Source organism: Myotis yumanensis, unplaced genomic scaffold (genome assembly GCF_028538775.1).
Source record: "Myotis yumanensis isolate MYYU_CA2020_CCGP unplaced genomic scaffold, mMyoYum1.0.hap1 SCAF_2, whole genome shotgun sequence".
Taxonomy (NCBI): Eukaryota; Metazoa; Chordata; class Mammalia; order Chiroptera; family Vespertilionidae; genus Myotis; species Myotis yumanensis.
The window spans coordinates 146,564,661-146,585,691 of NW_027223753.1; the positions used below are offsets into that span (position 1 = coordinate 146,564,661).

Sequence of the window (21,031 nt, forward strand, 5' to 3'; positions counted from 1 at the left end):
GTGGCAGTCAGACATCCCCTGAGGGATCCCGGATTGGAGAGGGTGCAGGCCGGGCTGAGGGACCACCCCCCTGTGCACGAATTTTGTGCGCCAGGCCTCTATTATAAAAAACCCTTGGCCGTGACGCTGTCATGCTGGAACAACCAAAGACTGGTCACCAGGAGGCTGCGTGTGCAGCGAGGTGCGTGCACGTGGGCGGGGACTTGACTCTGGGTCTCGCAGTGTGGTAGGAGTTAGTCTGGGTCCCACGTCCCGCCCAGCGCGGCGGGAGTCAGTCTGGATCCCGCCCGTGCGGCAGGTCTGGGTCTCACATGATATCACGCACTGGGCCTCTAGTCTATATTAATAATAGAGTAATATGCAAATTGGTCAGGACGCCATCACAGTAATGACCAATCAGCAGGCTGCATGCGCATCAGGCATGGGTGAGCAGGAACTTGCAGCGTCAGGGACGGGGGCAGGGCCACGGAGGAGAGGCCCCTCCACCGTGGGCCCGGCTGGGGGTCTGCAGGCCTCCCCTGGCTCCAGCCTACCTCTTTGGGGCAATCCATCGAGGAGCCCCAGATAGGTGGGTGAGGCCTACCTCTTTGGGGCGATGGACTGTGGGGCTCCCTCACTGTAACAGGGCACAGGCCAGGCTGGGGAACCCCCCTAACCTCCCCCCGTCCCAAGTGCACGAATTTCGTGCACCGGGCCACTAGTATAGGATAAAAGGCTAAGCGACCATCCCACCATCCAGTAGCTATGACGCGCACTGACCACCAGGGGGCAGATGCTCAACGTAGGAGCTGCTGAGCTGTGGTCACTTGGCAGCAGTGGTTCTCAGGTGACACACCCCAGAACCAGAGAGGAGGGAGCCTGATTCCTCACAATTCCTCTCGCACTCCAGGACACCTTGGGGGATGTCGGAGAACCGGGTTTGGCCCAATCCCCACAGGCCAGGCTGAGGGACCTCACCTGCCGGAGGGACCCTGCTCACTCCGCAGATGCCCTTCAAGCCGCAGTGCTGGCCCAGGTGTGGCCAGCGGGGAGGGACTGTGGAAGGTTGGCTCCAGGGCATGTCCGACCCATCTTGCCCAGTCCCACCCCGCCACCCACCACCTGGGACTGCCTGCATTAGGCCTTGCACCGAAGGGACTAATTAATTTCCTTTCAATGTGAATGAATCCATGCACTGGGACACTAGTAATTTCATAAAAATAAACTACAAATATTCAACAGGACTCATAAGCTCTACTGTCAAGTACCTGGTAGGAAGGAATAATGTAATGGATAAGCCTAAAAATATTATTTCTTTTACTATATCTTCACCTTAGGGGTTTGTTTTGGTTAATATTAAAATTAACTTAGTACCAAAAAAGTTGTTACAAGTAATCTAAAAGCAGACTGAGTAGCAGAGAGAAACAGTGCATGACTGAAATTCTGTTGTTTCATCTAGGCCATTAATCAATGTCCTGAGGGGGTAATTTTAAAAAATGTTATATTTAGCATTAAATTTACTTCCACTAAAATGAAAAACAGATTAAATACAGAAAGAACAACAAGAACCCCTAAATGACCATGCTAAAATCTATTTTTAAGGTATTATAATATAGGGTTATATGATAAGCTTTGGTTAACGTATTTCAGGTATAACAGAAGACTTAAAAATCACTACCTACTCATACCATAGATTGTAAACCTCAACCTTATTCTCAGTAGCGGGGGGGGGGGAAGGGAGTAATCAATCATGACTCCTGAAGCTGAGTAACTGAAATCCACATTAATCAGCAAAGAGTGAAAAACAATATGGCAAGTTCCCAAAGCTTTCATTTGATCCATCCAGGCTTGGAACTTACTCCTCAGTTACCTAAGTCTTGACTCAGCATGGCCCTGCCTTCATATAGGGCATAGATTCTCAGATTCCCTATTTTCTAGAAGCAAGCACTGGTGAGTCTAAAATCCAGTGTATAGCTTATATAAGGCACAGATACAGATAGAAAAACAAACTTCCCCTAGACATATGTCAAGTTTTCCATTTAATTCAATGCATATTGTTATCTAAATAAAGCTTGAAAGTTCTACAAAAGGGTTATGAAACAGAAGCTGTTTCAAATACACTTCACGATTAATCAAACATTCAAAAGACACTCTTCCAGGCTTAACTGAATTCATAAAAGAACTACTAAGATCAAGCAGCAAGAATTCACCTTTAGAGTACAGAAGTTCATGCAAAAAGGCTGACTTAATAAGAGTTTGATTCTCATATAAAATTCAACCTCTTTAAGCTTTGAAGAGTTTTAGGAGAAAAATAATACCAACAATAGCAACAAAAATAAAACACCATAAAATACTATGATTGACAGTATTTTACTATAGAACAACCTTTTCAAGACCTTTGCATATAAATATTGGAGGTAGCTTTATTTTCTGTTGATTAGTTTAACTACTATTTATTACCTCCAATCCTCCCTTAAATTAAGCAACTACTTTTTGTTTTGTTGCTAATCCTCACCCAAGGATATTTCCCCATTGATTTTTAGAGCATGTGGAAGGGAGGGTAACAGACACAGAGAGAGAAACAGGGAATAAGACACATGGATTGGCTGCCTCCCGCATGTACCCCACCACAGCCAGGGATAAAGCCTGCAACCAAGGTATGTGCCCTTGACCAGCATAGAACCCAATACCCTTCAGTCTGTGGGCTGATGCTCTATCCACTGAGCCAAACTGGTTATGGCTAAGCAACTATTTCTAACAAATATGTTAGTGAAGTCTACTTAAGTAATCACAGGTAATGAAAGGGATCTATCTTCCATGTTTTGTTCATGGAAACTTTTAAAAAGAGTTTCTTTTGACTCATTTTCTTTGCCACAGTGGTCACATTTTAGCACATCCCACAGAAAGTGGAAAGAAGGTATTTCGTAGTCGAGTTGTCAATTTTTTCAGTGTAGCCAAAGAGTTTGTAATCTGATATAGATGCTATAGAACTCAGTAATCACAAGTATCCTTTTTTGGTGATCTTTATTTGTTCTTTAATAGGTAAATTTATTTTTATCAAATCAATAAAAAATTTTAAATGCAAACAAAGAAATTAAATTCAAATAACTCCACAAACACTTAGCACTAAGATAAAGCTAATTGAATGTGTCCTTACTGGGCTCTTATCAAACTTCCCGGTATGACTTTCAGGCTTTTTGGCAAGACAATCTATGTAATTTTAAAAATGTGTATGCTTTAAAAGATTCCCCTCAACTAAAATCACTGAAATCAATATACAAAATAAAATGAGAAATAACAGTATTTATGCTTTTTAAATACTTTTCAAGCACTGTCTTCGATTTACAATAAAATTTAGAGGGAGGTATAGGGTACCCCCCTAAACTCCCTGCCCCACACATGCACATCTCCCCCATTATCAATATCACCCACCAGAATGATGCAATTTTTATCAACGAGAACCTCCATTGACACATCATAATTACCCAAAGTCCATAGGTTGCCTTAGGGGTTGTACATTCTATGGGCTTGAACAAATGCAAATTGACATCATTTTAGTATCATACAGAGTATTTTCACTGCAGTAAATGTCCTCTGGCTCTGCCTATTCATCTCTGCCTGCACCCACTTCTAGGAATGACTGATTTTTTTCAATGTTTCCACAGTTTTGCCTTTTCCAGAATGTCTTGTAGTTGGAGACATACAGTGTATAGCCTTTTCAGATTGGCTTCTTTCACTGAGTAATAGCTCATTTCTTTTTATCTGGATGTAATCACAGTGCATGTTGCCACTCACCTACTGAAAATCATCTCAGTTGCTTCTAGGTTGTGCAATCATGTATAAGCTGCTATAACTATCCATGTGCAGGTTTCTATGCAGACATAAGTTTTCAACTCCTTTAGGGTAAATACCAATGAGCACAATTGCTGGAACATCATGTAAAAGATAATTTTTAAGAAATTGCCAAACTGTCTTCCAGAGTGGTTTTATCATATTGCATTCCCACCAGCAATGTAAAAGGTTTCTGTTGCTCCACATGTTGTCAGTGTTTACATTTTTTTAAACAAAACTTATAACCTTAGTGCTACCTGACACAGGAAAACCAAAATCATTGGGAGACAAAATTAGATTTTTGTGAAAAAAATAAGAATTCTAAAGTTTTCCCTCTTATACTATCTATAAAATAACTAAATCTAGCCAGCTACATCTCAGAATGAGCTAGGTTGCTTCCTTCATTTATTCTACAAATACTTACTGTGTAGTTACAATGTACCATGACCTTTCATTAGTCCATCTCAACCAAATCAAGATACAAGTAGATTACTTTATTCAAGAATTGATTTAACACCTATGTGACGATCACTATTCCAAGTGCAGCCTCAAGACCCTTAGTTCTAATGTGAGATTAAGTGTGTGTGTTTGGGGCAGGGGAGGAGTGAGTAACCGAAAGTGTTACTCCTAGATCTTCCACAGTTAAATAAAAGGTATGCAGCTGCTCTAGCCTAAGAAAGTCCCGTTATATAATCTTTCAAATTCATATGATTGAAGAAGTGGCATGTCCCTCTAGTCACCTGAAGAAACAGCTAATGTTAGAAACAGATACTCCAGTAATAATTCTAGTTTCCTTGTCACTGATATAAAGCACATAAAAGATAGAGTGCAGGTTGTGGTTGATGAAATCTAGTGCAATTAGCAGGTCAATTTGAAGATCAAATGATAACTATGATCTTAATTTTCATAAAACTCTTAATTTTCATAAAATAGTGTTTCATAAAACACTGTTTTAAAAGTACTTAGAACAGTCATACAAACATACACAAAAAAACAGAAGGCAAGTGTAATAATATCATAAATGCCATACACTGTCCAACTTGCTTTGATGACACAATTTTGTCAAAATAAATCATAACTAGAAATTATATTCTCAGTCTACAAGACCCAGAAACAAAAGAGCCCAGGCTTTGTGCAGCAAGCACCTTGAATATAAAAGGTTAAAGAGGAGGCTGTCCAACACACTAACTTCCTTTTCTTGGTTCCAAACCTTCCCTGGTCTTATGATGATACTATAACTTTAGAGTATATGCAGCAAGGTAGGGCGTTTGAGTTTGGAAAGGGTCAAAGGAATAGCAACTAATATCTATAAAAGAGTATACTGCTGAGCTATAGTTTTGCTCAGTTCCTCCTACAATAAAGTCAGTGCATGAAACATTATTTAACAGCAGAATGTGATAATTATGTGGAAGGGACCAAGGAAAAGCACTGGGAGTTCAATATTATTTAATAGAATTCAGAGTTAACTTAATAACATAATTCTATTAATAGGGGCATCAACTAGTTCACAGAATGATTCTTTGTCATAGTATTTATGATGATGATATTTTACCTTCTTGGATAGAAATTTCCCAGTGCACATTAGTATATGTCCTCATTTCTTCAAAATAAATTTTCTAATCTACAAAGACATTCCCTGTTCCACTACTTCTTTAAAATGTGTTTTCATGGCCCAATTACTTTCAATAGTAAGCTAGTCCTCAAGAGTGAACTCAAGAACTTAACAGGATCTCAAGGCTGTTGTGATAGAGAATGTTTCTCTTGAACTCCCAACAATGATTTCTTCAGGGACAGCTACCCAAATACCTCTGAATAGTAATCCAAAATCCTTGTGAAATAATTTTGTGCAAGAACTACAAACTTAGGAAATGAAATGAAAGATGCCTAGATTGTAAAAGTTTGAAATAAATGACAGCAGTCCTGGCTTTGCACAATTCTTATATTCATGAACTTGAGATACCATGATTTATTTAGTTAAATAATACAAGTCCCCTAAAATGACAGTTCAAATTTCATTACCACAATATATTCATTGAGTGATTGCATAAAGTGTAAACTTCACTGCCATCTGTTCAGTTGTCCACAAATCACTATCTAAATAACAGATGTGCATCATGATTAGTGACCAATCCTGTCACTTCTTTCAAAGACTGTTGGGAATGGTCACTGCACATCTGCTATTCCCCTCACGCACAGACAGCAAAGCATATGCTGTGCTACCTCCTGTTTCCCAGTGATAAACCACTGTGACATTTTACAATGGATAATCAAAAGAAGAAACTGGGCAATAAAAGTGAAAGTGCAAAGAAATGAAAAGTGATAATGCTGAAAGTGAAATTCGAATAGAACATACATGACATCATAGAAGGAAGAGCTAACTTGGGAATGTCAACACTAGTGCTATTCAAGAGACTAAATATGCAGCCAGGGAAACTTGGAAATGTGAACTTATTGGCATAAATTAGGACACAGAGGAGGTGTGACACAAAGAATAAAGATGTCCCATAAAATGTGACTCTGGTGCTGGGCGATGTGGCTCAGTTAGGTGAGGATCATCCCATGCACTGACAGGTCACTGGTTGATTCTTTGTCAGAGCACATACCCAGGTTGTGCTCAAGATAAGTAGTCAGGTGCGTGTGGGAGGCAGCCAATCAATGTTTCTCTTTTTCTCTCTCTCCCTCTTCCGTCCTCTCTCTCCAAAATCAATTTTCTTAAAAAAATGAAGTGACTCTGGCAAAAACAAACAAACAAACAAAAAAAACCCCATAAAACAAAAACCTTCACATGAAAGGAACTCTTAGAGATCATTCATGACACTGAAAATGCAAAGGGTAAAATACTGGAAGCTGATCTGAACTTAGAAGAAGTATGACAATTCACCAAGCATAAAGATGATGCTTGCTCTGTATTCAAAGTTATATGACAAGCATTGTTTAAACCAATCTTGATAAAATGCTTTCATTTTCAATGTTCATAATGTTTTAATTTACCATGTACTAAATATTGGTTTTAGAATTGTTTCATTTCCTAATACAGTCATTACTGAGAGTTTAAAAAAGTTTTTTTCAGCTACATTTGGCATACGCTATTATTTTAGCTTTAGGTGTACATTTAGAGAGTTTTTAATGTTTTAACAAAAAATTTAGGGATCATGGAGCAATAGTAATTTCTCATGCTCATTATTAAATTGCTTTACAGAGTTTTGCCTTACGTGGTCATGCTTATAGTCTCCCAGGTCTGTGTAAAGCAAAGACTCCTTGTAAACAACAAAAATTCAGTGAAGGGAAAGGTAAGCCTAGATACACCTATCTCAAAGAATTTCAAAATGTTAGCCAGTTCTTGAGGTGGAGTTGAACCTTAATCTTGCAGGAACAAGAGGTCTTGATAAGCAGTGCTTGAAATCATTTATTAAACATCTCAGTGATGGAAAGTACCTGTTATATTATCAAAGAATGAGGAAGAAGAACCATGAAAACCAACCAGAAACTAACTGCCAGTGGAATGGAAACTGTGAGTCAGAACAAAACAAAGTACCTGAAATGCAGCACTGCCAGAGATTTGTTACTTTGGTTAAAGCTCAGTGTTAGATTCCAGTCATCTATGAGCTGCTTGCTAAGTATAAGACTCAACTTACAAATTGGTAAGTTAAAACTAAAGGCAAAGGTATTTAGGGACACTTCCCTGTAGGATACCTTTATCTCTGAAAGATGGTCTAGGTCTCACTGTATGTGAGAGCTCTTGGCTTGGCTTCAGGAGTTCAGAAGTCTTCTCAGGCTTTGTCTCGGGAGGATCAATGGCCTCTTGAGATCAATTCAAGATAATGCTCTGGGATAAGGAAACTCTGTCTCCTCAAAGTGAAAAAACAAGCTGCTGCCTTTATGAATGTTTGACCTATAGAAGTTTCAGGTTTTGTCTTAAACCACCAAAAGACCGACATGCAAGCTAGAAAAACCACTGAGAGAAATCCCCTGTGGTCAAATACAGACCTTACAGGGTCATCGAAGAAGTTAAGGAGTTACTATTTATAGTTTAAGAGTTATAAGATACCACACTCTAAAAAGTATATAACCCAAGTTTAGGTCAATATGGCAGATAGGTAAACACAGTACTTGCATCCTCCCACAACTACATAAAAACCACAACTAACCTACAGAACAATCGTGATTGAGAACTGCCTGAAATCTAGCTGAATGGAAGTCCTACAACTAAGGATATGAAAGAAAAAGCCACATGGAGACTGGCATAAGGGGTAGAGAGGAAAAACAGGCTGATCCACAACACATGGTGGATAAAAACTGGAAGGGATATCTCCACTGTGGAGGTCCTTCCTGAGGAGGGAGGTGGCCCAGCCCCACCAGGTCCCCCAGTCCAGGATTCCAGCACCAGGAAAAAAGTCCCCAAAACTTCTGACTATAAAAAACAGTGGGAATTGTGGCTGAGGGAGACAAAGAGCTCCTGAAGTCCCTCCCAGGCAATTCCTTGGAAAAGGCCCAAACAAGGACTTCTTGGACTCATTGGCTCTGAACTCTAGCCTCAGGGCTGAAACTTCAAAGATGTGTCAGGGACATACCTGGAGAAGCTGAATTGTCTGGCTTTAGGGGCAGGGCTGGAGAGTCAGCTTTTTCCCAAACCTAAGTGCTGGCAGCAGCCCTTGTTCCTTTGCTGAGACTTCTCCCCAAAAAGCCAGCAGGTGAGCCCTCATATCTGTGTCTCCATCAACCTAGCTCACACTGTTAGCCCCTCCCTAGTGATTCCCTGAGACTCAGTCCCATCCAACTTGCAGGCTCATCCAAGTCCTTTCCAGTGGCTTTTCCATACAAACAGCCTGTCTAGACTCATGCTCCAAATTTTCCTAAAATCTCTCAAATGTTCACAAGCCCAAAACAAGCAGCATCTGACCTCAGTGTGCCTTGTGCCTCTTACTAAGTGGCCCCAGGTGCAGCACTAGTGGTAGCCAGCCTTGACACCTCCAAGCCCAGCACAAGTAACAGCCATCTGCAGATTGCTTTGTACCTCATGCCAGATGGCGTTGGGCAAGGTACAGGCAAAAGGTGATCTTGGGCCTGCACCTACTAGACCTAGCATAATTGGTGGCTAGCTTCAGAAGCATCACCCAACCACTTATACCAGAGAGACACACATCAGGCACCAGAGCTCTGATGAAGTGAGTCTTGCTCTGTGGAGTTGGGCCCTGAACAGCAGATCCTGTGCTGTGGTTGCTGCCAGTCCTTACAGCTGATTGTCCTGGGAGTAAAACCCTCCCAATGACATGACAACAATAATCAAGGCTCAACTATAACAGAAGGGTGCACACAGCCCACAAGGGGGCACACCTGGAGAGCCTAGCTTGGGTGACAGGGGATGCTGCACCACTATGCCCTACAGGACACCTACTATAGAGGGCTACTCTACCAAGACTGGTAAACATACCAGCTCTACCTAATACATAGAAACAAATATAGGGAGGCTACCAAAATGAGGAGAGAAGGAAACATATCCCAAACTAAAGAATAGAACAAAACTCCAGAAAAGCACTAAATAAAACAGACAAGCAATCTACCAGCTGCAGAGTTCAAAACACTGGTTATGAGGATACTCAAATATTTCAGTGAGAACTTCAACAAAGAGATAGGAAACATAATGGAGATAGACAACACAAAGAACCAGTCAGAAATGAAGAATGCAATAACTGAAAGGAAGAATACATTACAGAGAATTAACAGTAGAGTAGATGAAGCAGAGAATCAAATCAGGGATTTGAAAGATAAGGAAGCAAAAAACATCCAATCAGAATAGCAAAGAGAAAAATGAATCCTACCCCTCCTCCCCTCCACCCCCCCCCCCCCCAAAAAAAAAGTCAGGACAGTGTAAGGATCCTCTGGGACAACTTCAGCTTAAATTCCTTGATTCAGCTTATCAATATTCCCAACATGAGGGTACAGAAGGAGAAGAGAGAAAGCAAGAAATTGAAAACATATTTGAAAAAATAATGATGAAAACTTCCTTGACCTGGTAAAGGAAATAGACATACAAGTCCAAGGTGGACAGTGCTTTACAATGAGCCCATCTCACAGCACAAGGACTCCAGAAATGTTTAGGGGATATTTTTATACACACCTTCAAATCTGAGTCCAGGCTGAGTGAATCAAATATATTATGTGCCTTACACACACACACACACACACACACACACACTCACACCACAGTTATTTGTTCTAAGATGAGCCTAAATAAAATATTGTCACCAAAATATTTAGGTTCATAAGTATATTCCTTAAAACATGACCAGTAGAATAAATATAAAAAAGAATATTCACCTCACTAAAATGAAAATTAAAACAGGATGTTTTTTTCATCCATCAAATCAGCAAAGATTTTAGAATTATAAAAATGTCAGGTCTGGGTGGAGAAAGTCAGGTATTCTCATCTGTAGTAGTAACTGATGCAATGTTTCTAGAAAACACTTGGGAGTACGTATCAAAAGCCTTAAAATATCTCTGCCATTTACAGTTTTACATATCCTTAGCAGCCCTCCTTCCCTAGTATAAAAAAAAAAAGAAAAACTGGAAACATCCTTAATATTAATCAAGATGAGAATTGAATAAATTACATGCATCTGTGAAAATAGAGCAGCGGCAGCTATAACAAGATTTCTGAAAACATAGGTGGGGGAATCATTATGTACAAGTATATAAGCTATACGACCCCATTTTGGTTTTTCTTTTTTTAAGAAAGGTAACAAAAATATATAGAAAAAAGACAGAAAAGAAAGCAGAAAATTCGCTACACTAGACCAAGAGTTTATTTCTAGGTTGTGGGATTCTAGATTATTTTTGTTTATTCTCTATAACTTCATATATATATATATATATATATATATATATATATATGCCTAAGCGACCGGCTGACCAGCCGACCATTTGACCAGACAGTAGCTATGACGCACACTGACAACCAGGGGGCACGCTAAATGCAGAAGCAGAAACCACAGGCATGGAAACATGGAACAAACTGATGAATCTCAGAGGGAAGGGAGGAGGGAGGGAGGGCAGGAAAAAATTAACCAAAGATCTTATATGCACACTAGAGGCCTGGTGCACGGATTTGTGCACTGGTGGGGTCCCTCTGCCTGGCCTGTGGGAATTGAGCTGAAACAGACTCTCTGACATCCCCCAAAGGGTCCCAGATTGCAAGAGGCTGCAGGCCAGGCCAAGGCTCCCCACCGGTGCACAAATCTGTGCACTGGGCCTCTAGTATTGTATAAGGTATTCTAAAGTGATATGTATTACATTTTTAGTCAGAAAACAAATTTATAAATCTTATTTTGTCAAAACATTGCTGACAGCAACACTCATTCCTGGTTCAGTCCTCTGAAAATAATGTTACTAATGAGAATGCCATGACCAACGAACTGAAGTCAATCCAAATGCAACAAATCACACCCTGAAATGACATTATGTTCTTAAAGAAAGACAAGTCCCTACCTTAATTATATGACAAAGGTCTTAATGCTGGGGTTTGCCACCAGGGTTCAAGGCCTTCCCTAATATCAGGGACAACTGATGAGGTCTTGATGCCATACAAGTCTTTTGCTTGATATAAAACACCTTTTGAAATTGTATGAAAATTTCCACAGGAATTCTAGACACCGTTTTGAAAGTGAGAGTTGTGACATGTCTTGACAGTTGTCACTGTTAGCCTTTTACTTCCCCTTTTTTTGCCTTTGAAATCACAAACCATTTGCAGAGTGCCATTCATTGAGGAGGGCCCTTAAAATATACTCAGTCAACCCCCTCTCCATTTTTATATAATCATTTTAGATATACATTCCTTAAACTTCCAAGTAAAAGTAAAATTCATGAAATTTACAATAGGTCAATCCACTACAATATTTTACTAGTTTACACTGTTTTAAAGTTTGCAGAATGAAATAAATACAAATAATCAGCATTATTCCTTGCCTTGCATAAATGTTCACTGGCCTTCAATGACTGACTATTTCAGTGGACTATTGGAAGACAAGGAATATTATCTTACAGATTTAAAGTTTAAAAGTTTAGAATGTCACCTCAAAACTTCACTAATTTAGTAAATTTCCTTTACCAAACTTGTGTGGAAATCAAACTGGTGTGGAAATATAGTTGACCCTGAATAACACAGGGATTAGGAGAGCTGACGCCCGCACATCGTGCAGTCAAAAATTCACATATGGTCCAGCTGGCATGGTTCAGTGGTTGACCATGAACCTATAAACCAGCAGATCATGGTTCAATTCCCAGTTAGGGCACATAGCCAGGTTGTGGGCTGTGGGCTTGATCCCCAGTGTGGGGTGTGCAGGAGGAAGCCAATCAATGACTCTCTCTCATCACTGATGTTTCTGTCTCTCTCTCTCCTTCTCCCTTCCTCTCTGAAATCAATAAAAATATATATATTTTTAAAATCCACATATGACTTTAAACTCCCCAAAAATTTAACTACTAATACCCTACTGTTGACCAGAAGAATCCTTACAGATAAAATTAACAGTTGATTAACACATATTTTGTATGTTATATGTATCAAATACTGTATTCTTATAATGAAGTAACTTAGAAAATAGAAAATGTTATTAAGAAAATCATAAGGAAGAGAAAATACATACACAGTATTTCCTTAAAAAAATCCAAATATAAGTAGACCCACATAATCTAACCCCATGTTGTTTGAGGGCCAACTGTACCTGGTTGAGCATAATCATCAACCAGAATGGCACCTTTCTACTTAGCAGTGACAATTCTACATTGTTCATGCTACATCTGATGCAGCACCAAGATCTGCCCTGAGGAGTTTAGACACATGGCTATTCCAGCAAAACATGATCAAAGAACACACCCTCCTGGGGCTACTTCCTTAGGGGCTGCAGAATTGTACAGTAAGGATGACAACATGGTTCAAACTGGGCTTTTCCAAAGATGCACACATGTATACAGAGAAGTTCAAACTACATTTTGCATTAAGAGGGAAGTCTTAATGCAAAATCCTATCTTAACCCTACCAGACCGCTGTACCGATTTTTCGGTAATTTCCACACAAAGGTAGAATATTGGCCCTAGATGAAAGGTAGATGAAAGGTAGACCTATTTTCTACAATGTCTCCAAGTTCCATCTTATTCTAACCACTTGTTTGCATGTAACTAACATTTTTCTATATCATGTTGGTTTTTTCTCTTTAATGCTCAGGAGTCCAGGTATAGGGGACAGTTAGGTTCAGGGCCTCAGGTCTGGTAGGATTAACACTGTAATGTAAGCTGTGACCATCTCCTCACCAATAATGTGTGTGTAAATGCTCTGTAAACATTAAAACCAGCATCAGTTTTAGGTATGTTATTATTAGGATTCCCACTATTTATTCTTTAAGAAAAAAAAAAAAACTTCTTAGAAACTGCAGCAAATTATGAGGGACAATATATACTTCAAGGAGAATATTAAGACTGTATATTCTTATTTATAACATTATCACACTTCCTAAGATAATTTAAATATAATATTTCACCAATATTGCCTCCTAGAAGTGACAATTTCATCACTAAAACATAAATGAAAATAGAAACAAGTACTTACTCACAATACCAAACTGTCCCCAGAATAGAAGTACAGCCAACATTGGAAAAATAACAATAAGGATATTTTCATTTGGAGAAAACCATGAAACTGGGGAAAAAGAAAACAGAAATCATGATTAATATTTACTATCACAACTTTAAGTCAAGCTAATAGATAGTCAAAAAACTAATTGCTTAAGTGTTTTCCACCACATTTCCCCTAAGCTGTGATTTATGGAAGGAGGTAGTATACCCCAACTGAGAACAGGGCTCCACAGCCCCACTGCCTGAGTGTGAAACCCAATTCTAACTTACAATCTGTGTGACCTTAGACAGTCTAACAACTCTCTGTTCCTCAGTTGCTACACCAGTACAACAATTAATGACACCCTGAACAACTATTGTTTATTATTAACAAAGTTAAGATATGAAAAGAGCTAAAAACAAAGCTTGACCCCTCAAAGGGCTCAGTGAACATTAACTACAGTTATTATGTCCTTCTACAGTGATTGCCTGTATGTGTAATGTGCCAAGAATTTACCTTAAAGCAAGAGTTGTCTTCCTGTAAAGACTGACTCAGGGGACAGAAGTGAGGAAGTAGTACAACTGAGTACCCTACCGTTGGCCTTACTGTGACCTAAGAGTAAGACAGATGTGAGCCTAAGCTCTTCTGAAACTTACTCTGGAACAGAGGATGAATTCGTAAATAATTAGTCTTAAAATGACTGCTGACAAAAAGTAACATGAGGAGCTTTAGGTAGTAAGGAAGCTTCTATCAAGTGAAACATGTGTTATCCAAACAGTGAAAATGCAGCTACCCATCCTATAGAAAGGATATTGTGATATTAAGACTTCTAATGAAATTTGCTGAGAACTTTTAAAAATTACATTTAATTGCATCTGATCAATGCTTAAGGCTATATTTTTATTGATGAAATTTCTCTTGTAACACTAAAGCCAGATATGTGCACTGAAAGCATTTCAGAGTTGGCCTAGACTGGAGGACTTGCTGGGTGAGGAAAACTTCTGAATAGTGCACAAGGCAAGCACTGGCGTTGCTCTGAAATGATCCTTTTCAAATCCTCCACTGCATTCCTGTGTGAGGAACCTTATGGGCTTTCACACCACAATGCTACTCACACATTTCTTGTGTTAAGCTTATAATGCTAAACTCTGGTAAAGGTTCATAATCATCCCCAGAATATAACAACACTATCAATTCTTATCTTCGAGATAGTAGCTTTCCAGATTCCAACATTTTGCCTGTACATGGCAGAGACTCAGTAGGTTTACTATTGATGGTTGAAATAGTCATAGGACAGTTTAGTGAGTGAATAGAAGACAGGCTTTTGTGATGCTCCCATGGTTGCAGATCCACCAAGAGACTGATGTTTTCAGGTACCCTGAATCAATGCCACTTTAATTTCCAACTGAATTACTGAATCTCTTTCTATACCAAAGAAAGCCCATTTCCATTCAGCCTAAAATCCTACAGGAAAAACCTTTCTGAGTTATGCTTAGGTTTCCACATGCCTGAAGGATCTGGTAAAAACTCCATGATTTAATGACTATTAGTCAACTTCTTTTCCTCTACCACTTTATTATTTTGTTTTGAGTTAGAAACATTAACTTATCAAATCCTTACAATTATTATGTGATGAATTATGAACCCCTCCTTACCACTGAGAAAACTGAGGTTGAATTAAGGATTTTAAGTGTGCATATCCCAAACTGACTCTTGATACCCCTCTACCTACCCCCACCATACCTCCCCCTGTTGGTTTATGCCATCTCAGTAGTGGTAACTCCATTTCTCCAGTTGTTCAGGCCAAATATCATGGAGTCATCCTTGACTACTTGGTTTCTCTCACACCCAACATCTGGTTCCACAGTCAATTCTCTGGGCTCTACCTTCAAATACAGTCAGTATCTGCTCTATTGTTCAAGATCAGCTGACAATGAAATGTTCTTTCACTGGCCTCTCTTCCTCTACAAGGAAACAATCTTCAACCACCTCAGGATCTATTATTGAAAATAAGAGAACTATTTGACCCTGGTCTGGCCACTCATTTTGCACTTATTACACAAACATTTATTGAAAGCCCACCATGGCTAGGATACTCTTCTGGGTATTTGAGGTCCAGCAGTGAACAAGGCAGATAGGCCGATGAGCTTGAGGAATGGGAATGGGTGATGAACAGACCCTTGTGTGTAGTAAGGAAAGGCCTCTGGGGAGAGGAACTGGATCCAAGCCTTGGATGAGAAGGAGCCTGGTATGAGAAGACAGAGAAGAAGAGACTCCAAAGGAAGAGCAATCAATTGTGGCTAAATTTAGTGATACAAAATGAGTGATGAGAGATGGGAAGAGTTTGCTGGGGCAAGCTCATGTTAGGTCTTAAGAGCATGTTAAGAGAGTTTGTATTTTACTCTAAGAGCAATGACAAGTGATTGGAAAGGCTCAAGAAGGGAAAAAAAAATGACCTGATTTATTAAAGATCTTCTTTGGCAGCCATGTGGACATTGAATCCAAGAGAAGCGGGACCTATCAGAAAGTTACTGTAGCCATTGCGTAGAGGCAGGAGCTAGGACATGGCCCACAAATGCAGTTCTGATTCAGTCTTACTCATCACATTTTTTTTCTTTATTGATTAAGGTATTACATATGTGTCCTTATCTCCCCATTAACCCTCCACCCCCACCCCACTCATGCCCTCACGCCCCTGGTTGATAAACAGGGAATTATTCCAAAGGAAGATGACTGGAATGGGGAATTCTGAAAACAAGAGCAAGAGTTGAAAGAACTGGGTATTCTTACCTTAGAGAAGAATAAACTTGGGAGAGAAACACTATAGCCCTCCTATTAAGTGAGAACTTGCAGGGTTGAAAACTTTAGCTTGACGTACAGAACTGGAACAGCCTGATAAGAGACTTTTAGGAAGTAATAGTCTCATCATGCCAAGCATGTAGGTAAAAGGTTTGAATGACCAATTACCTGGGGTGTGATTGAAGCAATTCCTGAATTAGATGGCAAAATAGCCTAGATGACTCCAAGCCTCTGTGCAGAAGTAAGTGTGAGAGATATTTCACACTTACTTCACAGAAGGGGGTGGGATTACAGAACACAAAAAAATATGGTCTAAGTCATTCTTAAATGAAGCCTATCAGAATCACCAAGGGTTTATTACTCTCAAGTCTCAGATTCCACCCCAAGATTTTAATATATTCCCCATGGTAAGTGTATGTGTATGCTTGTGTGTTTGGGGGGAGGGGGAGTGGGTGGGCGGTGTTGCCTATGATTCTCTCAGTTTAAAATCACTGCTACAAATCTCTGCTGTAATTCACATGAATGTGTTACTGTCTCTAATTTGTTAGGGTTAGAAGAGTTGGAGGATCATTCAATCGGATGTTCAAAAACCAAATGAGGTTGAGAAAACCAACGTTTTCTATAAAACCACTTATATTCCCATAAAGCTATTGAGTTGGTGTGGTAATACTGTCAGATGACAATTACTCTTGTTCCCCAATGGGAGAAGAAGGCAAGATAGTTCTGTAAGGTTCCCTTGAGCTTTAAATTTCAATGGCACTAAAAAGAATAAATAAAGCTTAAAAAGGACTAAGAACAATATCAGATAGTATTCCACCTCAGGATTAAGAAAAATAAACCAAGGGCATCTACGCTGCCATTCCACTCACTGTATGGCTGACAACTGTGCCCATTACCCTCTCCCAGTTCCTGGTGAGGTAGAGTGGCTCCCTGGAATATAAACTCCTTTAGTGAAAAGGCAAAGAAATGTTATTAAGAGATCGATTAAATTTTGTTGCCAAGCTGAAGTATTATAAAAAACCCACCACTTCATTTCTCTTACCACTCTGTGCAAAATGGGATAACCAAAAAAAGTAAATAGATCAATCCAATAAATTTAGTGGGCCTCTCTTTCAAATATATACAGGCATACCTTACTTTATTGTGCTTTGCTTATTATGCTTCATTGATGTTTACTAATTGAAGGCCAAACCTTCCATCAGCAAAAAGATTACAGCTTGTGCCCTGACCAGTTTGGCTCAGTGGCTAGAGCGTCGGCCTGTGGACTGAAGAGTCCCAGGTTCGATTCCGGTCAAGGGCATGTACGTTGTTTGTGGGCACATCCCCAGTAGGGGGTGTGCAGGAGGCAGCTGATGGATGTTTCTCTCTCATGGATGTTTCTAACTCTCTATCCCTCTCCCTTCCTCTCTGTAAAAAATCAATAAAATATATTTTTTTAAAAAAAAGATTACAGCTTGCTCTATCGAATTACTCATTTTGTTGTGGTCTAGAAGTGAACTTGCAGCATATCTGAGGTACGTCTTTACATGGTAAACCTTCACAAACACAGAGAGCATCAGTTTCAACAAAATGTCACATTAAAAGTTACACTAAAATTCAAGCCAAATTTTAACTTGACGTTTTAGGATTGTGATGGCTTTTCTGAGGCACTGAATTGGCTATAGCCTCAGTTATTTCATCAAACCCAGAATCCCTGCAATCAGCCTTTTATAATTTCTTTCCCTTGGAGATAAGGAGGGACTATGAATAGGATGGATTTCATTCCCAGGATTGTTGTGTCACATGACCAAAGGGATTTTGCTTGGTGTGATTAAGGTCCTCCATCAGTTGACTTTAAGAAAAAGAGATTGTCGCCAAAACCGGTTTGGCTCAGTGGATAGAGCATCGGCCTGCGGACTGAAAGGTCCCAGGTTCGATTCCGGTCAAGGGCATGTACCTTGGTTGCGGGCACATCCCCGGTGGGGAGTGTGCAGGAGGCAGCTGATCAATGTTTCTCTCTCATTGATGTTTCTAACTCTCTGTCTCTCTCCCTTCCTCTCTGTGAAAAATCAATAAATTATATTAAAAAAAAAAAGAAAAAGAGATTGTCCTTGGAGAGGGCTGACCTAGTCAAGTGACCCCTGAAGAGAATCTGTGCTCGTCCTGGCATAAGAAATACAACATGTCACAAGGCTTCAATGAGAGGATGGTGTTCCTTTGCTGGCTTGAAGTGTGGAAGAGGCTGTATGACAAGGAATGGGACAACCTCTAGGATCTGAGAAAAGCCCACAGCAAACATCCAGCATAGAAACGGGGACCTCACCAGGGGATTGTCAAGGGCGGGGGGGAAAAAAGGAGAAATATGTAATACTCTTTGTAATAATTTAATCAATAAAAAAAATATACTAAAAAAAAAAAAAAAAGAAACAGGGACCTCAGTCCTACAACCACCAGGAACTAAATTCTGCTACAATCATGTGAGCTTGGAACACGACCCATATGAGAATACAGCCTGGACAACGCCTTTCTTTTAGACCCCAGCCACACCATGACCAGAACCGTGACCTACAAATCTGTGAGCTAATAAATGGGAGCTGTTTTAAGCTGGTGCATTTGTGGTTATTTGTTATATAGCACTAGAAAACTAATATAAGGATCTTGCAGTGCCTTCATGTCAACATCATGAACATAATGTATATCATGTTGACAATGATGGAAGCAGAAACTCTGCCTTAAAGACAAAACAAAACACTGAAGCTTATTTGTAAATATGTAAAATTTTAAGCTTCCAAGTTTTTGTATCATTAATAGTATAAATATAAACACTATTAACAGATTTTATAACTATTATTTACATTCAGTATTTGGTTGTGTACAAGGTGTTTTAACAGAAACTATACACCATGGGGATAAAAAGCAATACTGGGTTTTGAAGACAGATCTAGGTTAATATTCTAGCTATGACTCTGACTTTAAACAAGTACCCTAAATCTCTCTGCTGTTAAACGGTAAGTCCTATATCCATCTTTCAGAGTTCTTGGGATCATAGGACACAATATAAAACATCTGGTATGTGCTCAAATAAATGTTATGTCACTGTACTGTTCTTTTTTTAAAATATACATTTATTGATTTTTTTACAGAGAGGAAGGGAGAGGGATAGAGAGTTAGAAACATTGATGGGGATGTGCCCACAACGAAGGTACATGCCCTTGACCGGAATCGAACCTGGGAGCCTTCAGTCCACAGGCCAACGCTCTATCCACTGAGCCAAATTGGTTAGGGCTGTACTGTTCTTATTTGTGCTGTAATTGCATCACTGAAATCAGGGATCATGTCTTAGTCACCACTAAATTCAAAGGGCCTAGTACAGTGCTTGTCACAAAATAGGCATGCAATAAATCTTTTTTAAGAGAGAGAATAACATATCTCAAAACAATCCTGTGATTAAGATAGTATTCCCACTTTACAGATAAAAACTGAGGGTCAGATAGTCTGAATTTCTTACCTAAGTTTTCTCAAAATAGAAAAAGGTACAACATGATCTCACTCACAGGTAGAATGTAATGAACAAAATGAACTGGTGAACAAAATAGATCCAGACACAGAAGAATGGAACAGACTGTCCAATCTCAGATGGAAGGCAGGGGTGGGTGGTAAGAGATCAACCAAAGAAATTGTATGGATATATGCATGACCCATGGGCACAGGCAATAGTGTGGTGAAGGACTATCACAAAGGGCCAGGGTGGGGTAGAAGGAGTCAATGAGGAAAAAAGAGGACATATGTAATACTTTCAAGAGTAAAGATTTCTTTTTTTTTAACACATTTTTATTGATTTTTTACAGAGAGGAAGGGAGAGAGACAGAGAGCCAGAAACATCGATGAGAGAGAAACACCAATCAGCTGCCTCCTGCACATCTCCCACTGGGGATGTGCCCCGCAACCAAGGTACATGTCCTTGACCGGAATAGAACCTGGGACCCTCCAGTCCGCAGGCCGATGCACCATCCACTGAGCCAAACCGGCTTCGGCGAGTAAAGATTTTTTTTTTTTGAAATATATTTTATTGATTTTTTACAGAGAGGAAGGGAGAGAGACAGAGAGCCAGAAACATCCATGAGAGAGAAACATCGATCAGCTGCCTCCTGCACATCTCCCACTGGGGATGTGCCCGCAACCCAGGGACATGCCCTTGACCGGAATCGAACCTGGAACCCTCCAGTCCGCAGGCCGACGCACCATCCACTGAGCCAAACCGGCTTCGGCGAGTAAAGATTTCTTCTTTTTTTTTTTTTTTAGTATATTTTATTGATTTTTTACAGAGAGGAAGGGAGAGAGATAGAGAGTTAGAAACATCTATGAGAGAGAAACATCGATCAGCTGCCTCCTGCACATCTCCCACTGGGGATGTGCCCGCAACCCAGGTACATGCCCTTGACCGGAATCGAACCTGGGACCTTTCAGTCCGCAAGCCGACACTCTATCCACTGAGCCAAACCGGTTTCGGCGAGTAAAGATTTCTTTAAAAAAATAAAATAAAATAAGAAAATGGTGAAGTACAGAAAAAAGCTTTCTAAATTCAAAGTTCTGTGCCCTCTCCATGGGACTATAGTCTACACAGGCAAAACTATATTTCAATTATATTTTCACATATTTACTCCTTGTGCTCCCCAAAAGGGAACAAAGACTGGCCACCATTAATCCACATTCTACTAAGTGGAATTCTCTATTAAGCAATTTCAATTCTCCTTTATGCCTATATTAAAAAAAAAAAAAAAAAAAAAAAGCACAACAGTAAAAATGGCTTCCACTGCCTAAATCCCCAGGGTTCAC

At 39.8% G+C, this 21,031-nt stretch overlaps 1 protein-coding gene across 3 annotated transcripts in view; it reads right to left on the bottom strand.

Annotated features, from left to right (window-relative positions):
• LOC139003820 (leukocyte surface antigen CD47-like) overlaps positions 1–21,031 on the bottom strand; it is a 59,191-nt gene that overhangs the window by 20,210 nt on the left and 17,950 nt on the right. For all 3 annotated transcript variants that reach the window (XM_070406144.1, XM_070406143.1, XM_070406142.1), the window contains exon 3: positions 13,412–13,501. In XM_070406144.1, the coding sequence (XP_070262245.1) occupies positions 13,412–13,501 (90 nt within the window). The remainder of the gene's footprint in view (positions 1–13,411; positions 13,502–21,031) is intronic.